The following is a 7,320-nucleotide window of genomic DNA, read 5'->3' on the forward strand; positions in this document are numbered from 1 at the left end:
CAAAATGCCCAATAATATAGCCCAAATATTGTTCCTGTATTAAAAATACAAAACATGACAGGTAATACATTTGACTGTGAATAATGCAACCATTCCCTATTAACAGGGATTGAAGGACTACTGTGCTTTTGTGTTAAAGTAAATACATTAAGGTATGTACCATTTTAAAAACCTCAAATATATTACCTGCTTTTAAAATGTATTAAACTCACGGGCTATAAAAACAGCATGGTGTTTGTGAAAGATAAATTGCTTCTGGCCTTTTACAAACTATACTGAACAAATTTATAAACACAACATGCAACAACTTTACTGAGTTACAGTTCATATAAGGAAATCAGTCAATTGAAATAAATTCATTAGGCCCTAATCTATGGATTTCACATGAATGGGCATGGGCGCTGCAATGGATGGGTCTGGGAGGTCATAGGCCCAACCACTGGGAAGCCAGGCCGAGCCAGTCAGAATTTGTTTTTCCCCACAAAAGGGCTTTAATTACAGACATAATTACTCCTCAGTTTCATCAGCTGTCCGGTCTCAGACGATCTCGCAAGTGAAGAAGGCCGATGTGGAGGTCCAGGGCTGGCATGGTTACACAAAGTCTGCGGTTGAGACCAGTTGGACTAATGCCAAATTCTCCAAAACGTCAATGGAGGTGGTTTATGGTAGAGAAATGAACATTACATTCTCTGGCAACAGCTTTGGTGGACATTCCTGCAGTCAGCATGCCAATTGTATGCTCCCTCAAAACTTGAGACATCTGTGTCATTGTGTGACAAAACTGCACATTTTAGTGTGGCCTTTTATTGTCCACAGCACAAGGTGCAACTGTGAAATCATGCTGTTTTTATTTATTTTATTTAACTAGGCAAGTCAGTGTTTATTCAGCTTCTTGATATACCACAACTGTCAGAGGGATGGATTATCTTGGCAAAGGATAAATGCTCACTAACATGGATGTAAACAAATTTGTGCACAACATTTTAGAGACATAAACTTTCATGTGTATGGAACATTTCTGTGATTTTTTATTTCAGCTCATGAAACATGGGACCAAAACTTATACATGTTGCGTTATATATATATATATATACTATATATACACACACTTCTCAGTTACAACTAACTTCAACATTTAAAACCTCGACCTGCAACAAATAGTTTCATTGTGTCACTGCTCACTGGTCCTGTGCCTTACATACTGTAGGCTATGCTTGCAAATAATAATTGTTAACCAATTTAAAAAGTAATGGGGAAAATACTGAAAAGGGTCAGTTTGATAAAAGACTGCCAACATGTTTCAAATGATTCATAATTTGAGCCCTCTTGAATGGTTCATACATTCTCAAAACACTTATGTAACTTTGGAAAATAACACTAATGCTAACTTATAAAAGTTGTTACTGACTGTTTGTTTTGAAGGCAATAGGAATATCAGGCTATATTTTTCCAGGAGTAACATTAACTGATTGGCACATAGAGTAAGAGCACTTGATTGAAACGGACCATGGCAGCAGTATTGAAAAAGCTTTGACTGCTTTGCTTTCTGATAGGCCTGGCCTACATCAGTGTAACACACCGCATAGCTTAGTTCACAGACCTGCAAGCGGACATTTTATGCATGCAGGTTTAGTTTTAATTCCTAGTTTAAAGGGATAGTTCGGGGGTTTTGGCAATGAGGCCCTTTATCTATTTCCCCAGAGTCCGATGAATTTGTGGATAACATTTGTATGTACTGTATCTTCGTGCAGTTTGAAGGAAGTTGCTAACTAGCATTAGCGCAATAACTGAAAGTCTATGGGAACAGTAGACTTCCAGGCATTGCGCTAACGCTGGTTAGCATTGACTTACAAAACTACCAAAACACTGCAAGCAAATGCATAAAAATGGTATCCACAAGTTCATCTGACCCTGAGGAAGTAGATAAAATCCACAATTATCCCTTTAAAGGACTGCACTTAATAAAGTATTGAAACAAAAGAAAAACATGTTAGTTCATACACATCTCTGTAAAATGGCACTGTTGGCATTGTATCCTTATCATAGAAAAATAAAACATTTTGTACCATTAGTTCAGATTGTCTAAGAAAGTCCGAAACTGAATATCCATATTCAATTGAAGCTGTAATGTCACAAAGCAACCACTTGTGTTAAAATACGTTCAAAAATAATTAGTACAAACAAGAAAGAACAGTTGACTGAATAAGTCACGCATCTAATAAGGCACACAAAATCAGAAACTATGAAGCCCAATATACGTGGTAAAACACAAAGAAATCCATACTAAAGTAAAAGCTTCAAGCTTGTGTAAAGAAATGTTACACAGCAACACATCTTCATTAAGGTAATACTTTGATGACCTTTAAGCAGAACATTATTTAGGGATTCAAAGTGATTGTACTTATGGCTAACATTGGTTGACCAAAGTTAAGCATGAAGTCCATAGACATTGTTTCCCTCAATTAAGTGTTAGGTTTGTTCAGACTGAGAGACACACTCTCTTGGCTGCTAAAAGTGCTCCTAGGGCTATCTGTGCTGAGGCCTGTCCCTGAGCTGTTTGAGGAAGCTACAGCAGCAGGCACTCCAGTATCTTGTGTTTTGATATAAACAACATAAAAGACAGGTAGGATAATGCCTATCAGGAGCATGGCCACCACAGCGTTCCACCACTGGATGCCCCAGTCTGCTCCATAGCTGGTCAGGCGCTGGCCTCTGGAGCCCAACTTTTGTGGCCTTTCTGCAGCCTCTAAAAAAACCTCATCCTGTGCATTTGTGGTTTGGATCAGTCTCTCAATGTCATGGTCCACTTCCTTGAGGTAGTCGGTGTATTCCTGTAGATGTGGCCTACCAGGGAAGCTGGCTGTAAGTTTGCCCTGTGGCTGGGGCAGTGGTGTGGCTGAATTTGAGGCTCCTGGATCTGGCACTTTTAGCTCTGTGTTAGCCTCAGTCAATAAGCTGTGTTTCTTGACAGGGATTTTGATTGATTTCAAAGCAAATATATCCTGTTCCTGAATCAGGTTGTTCACTCTCTTTATGTCTGCCACCTGTTGAGAGGAAGACAAGTGTCAATATTGGCATAATGTGAACACACAGTATCAGTAGCCTATGCAGACATGTATGTACAGTGCTTGACGTAGTGTCCTGTAGAGCAGTGGTGGAAAAAGTACCCAACTGCCATGCTTGAGTAAAAGTAAAGATACCTTCATGGAAAATGACTCAAGTAAAAGTGAAAGTCACCCATTAAAATACTACTTGAGTAAAAGTATTTGGTTTTGAAAATACTTAACTATCAAAAGTAAAGTATACATCACTTCAAATTCCTTATATTAAGCAAACCAGAACCCATTATTTTCTTGTTTTAATTTTGTTTACAGATAGCCAGTGACACACTTTAAAACCCAGACATAATTTACAAACGAAGCCTGTGTGTTGAGTGAGTCCAACAGATCAGAGGCAGGAGGAATGACCAGGGAGGTTCTCTTGATAAGTGTATGAATATGACCATTTTCCTGTCCTGCTAAGCATTCAAAATGTAACGAGTACTTTTGGGTGTCAGGGAAAAGGTATAGAGTAAAAAGTACATTATTTTCATCAGGAATGTAGTGAAGTAAAAGTAGTCAAAAATATAAATAGTCAAGTACAGATACCCCCCCCCAAAATGACCAAAGTAGTTCTTTAAATATTTGTACTTTACACCACCACTGTACAGTACACTGTACAGTTTGCTGCCAGCAAATACATGGGCTGCAGGACTTACCTTGCAGCCATATTGCAGAGCAAGTTTGTTGAGGTTGTCCCCAACCAATACATCCCTCTCCAGCAGCATGAGGCTACCGCGTCTGTCCTGTTCCAGCTCCTGCCACCCCCGGGGCCTCAACTCCATCACATTGAACTCTTCTTCCTCTGAAGAGCCAGCAGAGTCATTCTGCTGGCCTCGCCTGAACATGTACACCTGGCCATCTACACTAGCATGGACATCCACTGGGGCCTGGAAGGCGCGGGGAACAGGGTCTCCTCTCCGCATCACAACAAGCTACTTTAGGTGGACAGAAAATACACAAAATGGTTAAGTGTGATAGCTAAGGGTTTTATAATATGTAGCTAGCTATGCAAACTGAATACAAAAAGTACCACTGACATTGTTTCTGTAGGTAGTGAACAGCCAATTAGTCAACTAGTCTAGGGACCATGTAGTCCAGTGGAGGCTCCTCAGAGGAGGAATAGGACAACCATCCTCCTCAGTGAATTTCATAAAAATGTAAATAGTGAAACATTTTAGACAAAACAATAAATATATATATATATATTATGTCACCAAATATATATATATAAATTAATATATTAATATATAAATATATTCATGTCACCAAATAATTTATTAAAACACACTGTTTTGCAATTAGGGTCTACAGTAGCCTCAGCAGCACTCTGTAGGGTAACACCATGGTCTAGCCAGAGGACAGATAGATTCTGTCCTCCTCTGGGTACATTTGCTTCAATACAAAACATAGGAGGCTCACGGTTCTCACCCCCTTTCATAGACTTACAGTCATTATGACAACTTCCGAGCTCCAACCTATTAGAGCTCTTCCAGCATGAACTGAGATGTTGTCCACCCAGTTAAATTATCAGATAATGAATATAGTACTGAAACCATAAGCTACAGCTAGCTACCACTGCAGTGCATAAAATATGGTCAGTAGCTGACTCAAAGGGAGATAGTAGTTGAACAAATTAATTTCTTCCAAAATTAAGGAGAAGCAAGAGAGATATATTTGGTTGTACTTATTTTTTTACAGTAACTTTAACTGAGCTAGTTGAATGCAACTAGCTAGTTTAGCCTACTCAAACACCCAGCTCAAACAGAGAGGGGTGCTAGCTGACTATGGCTATCCAACACCGGAACTTCCAAGTCAAGGTAAGCTTTTGGTTGTATTAATGTATTGCCACCGGGGCCCGCTAAACTGCTTTCTGACTGTGTATGAATGTAGCGGGTTGACTAATGCATCAGTTCTAGTAGCTATGTTGACTATGAGGTGACAACAATGTAGGCTGTGTGTAGAGGTTAGCAGTCATGATATGAAGGTTTGGCTTGGAAAGGTTTGCTGATGTGTTGTCCACAAGCAAAGAGAAAAAGTGAGGAGAGTGTGTAGATAGTTTTGAGAAATAATTATATATACACACAACAAGCAAAGTGATCATGCTGCTATGAAAGTGGACTGTGTTTGTGTGTGATCAGTGGAGTATTCATTCCACCGATTGATTATGTTGAACAACTTTTCTTAAACGGAACCAAATGGAATGAAACGGGGATAAACACACATGAATTTGTCCAATAAAAACTCTAATTTGCAATTGTTGGACTAATGACTACACCTTAGATCAGCTAGATGCTGGCAAGAGTGTGCAAGGCGGTATTGAATGTGTCACTGTCTGTCACTTTGATTTCTTAAAATTCTCTCGACCTGTGCACCTATGTTGTAAACTTTCCTTCATAGGCTAGGTTGTAGAAACTTCATGATGGGTATAGGGAAAATTGGAGTATCATGTAGTAGCCTAAACCTATCGATGTTACATTGAGCTGGGTGAATGGAATATGAATGATAGTCATCCAATATGCTGTAATAGAAATAAGGCAATGCTCATAAAAATAAATGTATCCTCCCTCGTCTTAAACGGCACCGACTGCCACTGATGTAGTCTCATTAATCAGGCTATATTACACAATTAATTGGTATATACAGCCTGACACTAATGCCTGCAAAATCATGTAAATGTTACTTACAAGCCAGATTGTTGAATGAAATTACATTTAAACTTACTCTACCGGTTGTCTGTGCAGTTTGTCCTTCAGCTGCTCGAAATTTGAGACAAAATATCCATTGGAAAGTATTGTTTACCCTACTTTGTAGAGAGCTGCTAAGTATATGGTTAGGTACTAAAGTAAAACTAATTTTATATGGGATATTTGGTTCTATTGAACCAAGCATGCCATGACAATGAAAATGGTATATTCTGAATCTGGGGAGGATAGAGAACAATCAACAAATTTGCGTGCGAATTTTCCATTTTTTTTATTCCGATTTCAATCTCTGATTGTTCTCTATCCTACCCTGATTCAGAACACACCATTTTCATTGTCATGGCATGATTGGTTCAATAGTTATATAAATATCCATTATAAAACTAACTTTACCTCGGTGTGAACTGAGCCACATTACTTAAAGGCTCTCTGAAAAGTCGGGTAAACAATGAATACTTCCCTGTGGATATTCTGTCTCAAATTTCGAGCAGCTGAAGGACAGACAGCACAGACAGCCGGTAGAGGAGTGTAAATGTAATTGTATTCAACATCGTCTTGTAAGGAACATTTACACAGTGTCAGGCTTTATATAGCTACCAATTAATTGTGTATAACAGCCTGATTAATCAGACTAGGGGCCATGAACAGCCAGCCCTCATACTAGTCTCAACTAGTCTAGACTCGTTAGCTATGAATGTGACTAGCTAGCTACAGTATATAACAACAGGACATACAAAGTGGCATTCAACTATGAAAAGAGATAGCTAACTAACTATACCTACCATAAAACGACAGGACGAACAAAATAACCAGCAAGCTATTTAGCTACGTGGTAACGTTAACAGCTACCAGTAGCTAACTAAACGGCCGAATATATTTTTGACATTGCATGCTTGCTTCCTTCACTCACTCACTGACGTAACTAACATTCGAGCTAACGTTAAACTCTAGTTTATTAATCGATCTTAAAATAAAAGTGACAAAATACGTGAACCCATATCACATCATATTACCAAGTTAATAAGGTTTGAGCTTGCAACTCACCCGGGTTTAAAGTAACTCATCTAGTTTTCCCATAGTGTCAAATTCCCGCAAAGCTGCCAGAACTGACACACGGCTCAGACAACCATGATGCCTGTGGATCGAGGTACTGATTCAGAATCAGATATTTGATCATTCCTTTATGGAGAACCTTATTTTGGGGGTAAAGATATCTGATCCTAGGTCTGTGGTGCGCAAACCCAGTGGCAGTGTAGCAGGGTATATTGACAAAAAGATGCACCAATCAAAAGATAGATTTCACCAACGTTGACCATTAGGGTGAAGATACTGCGCCAATGCCCACACATATTTGAAAATGTATCTAGGAAGGAAATCTCAGCAGAATGCTTCATGTATGACGTGAAGCCACCAATATAAATCACAGGAAGCCACCAGCCAACTCAGGGTTTCCCAAGCTCAGTCCTGGGGCTGTGCACGTTTCGGGTTTTTCGCCCTAGCACTACACAGCTGAATCA

At 39.2% G+C, this 7,320-nt stretch overlaps 1 protein-coding gene across 3 annotated transcripts; it reads right to left on the bottom strand.

Moving 5' to 3' along the window:
• Positions 1-1,006: 1,006 nt before the first annotated feature.
• Positions 1,007-6,966, bottom strand: LOC115134256 (lysM and putative peptidoglycan-binding domain-containing protein 4-like). 3 transcript variants are annotated; one of them, XM_029668043.2, is made up of 3 exons: positions 6,848-6,966; positions 3,758-4,033; positions 1,007-3,044 (listed from the first exon to the last, which is right to left on the bottom strand). In XM_029668043.2, the coding sequence occupies exons 2-3, from the start codon at positions 4,022-4,024 to the stop codon at positions 2,463-2,465; spliced, it is 849 nt and encodes a 282-aa protein (XP_029523903.1). In that variant the 5' UTR covers positions 4,025-4,033; positions 6,848-6,966; the 3' UTR covers positions 1,007-2,462. The 3 variants fall into 3 exon arrangements, with proteins under 3 accessions (XP_029523903.1, XP_029523902.1, XP_029523904.1); XM_029668042.2 differs by having other exon boundaries at positions 3,758-4,036; XM_029668044.2 differs by lacking the exon at positions 6,848-6,966 and adding an exon at positions 6,586-6,837 and having other exon boundaries at positions 3,758-4,036.
• Between the last annotated feature and the right edge of the window lie 354 nt (positions 6,967-7,320).

The sequence above is a fragment of the Oncorhynchus nerka genome, linkage group LG9a (genome assembly GCF_034236695.1).
Source record: "Oncorhynchus nerka isolate Pitt River linkage group LG9a, Oner_Uvic_2.0, whole genome shotgun sequence".
Lineage (NCBI taxonomy): Eukaryota > Metazoa > Chordata > Actinopteri > Salmoniformes > Salmonidae > Oncorhynchus > Oncorhynchus nerka.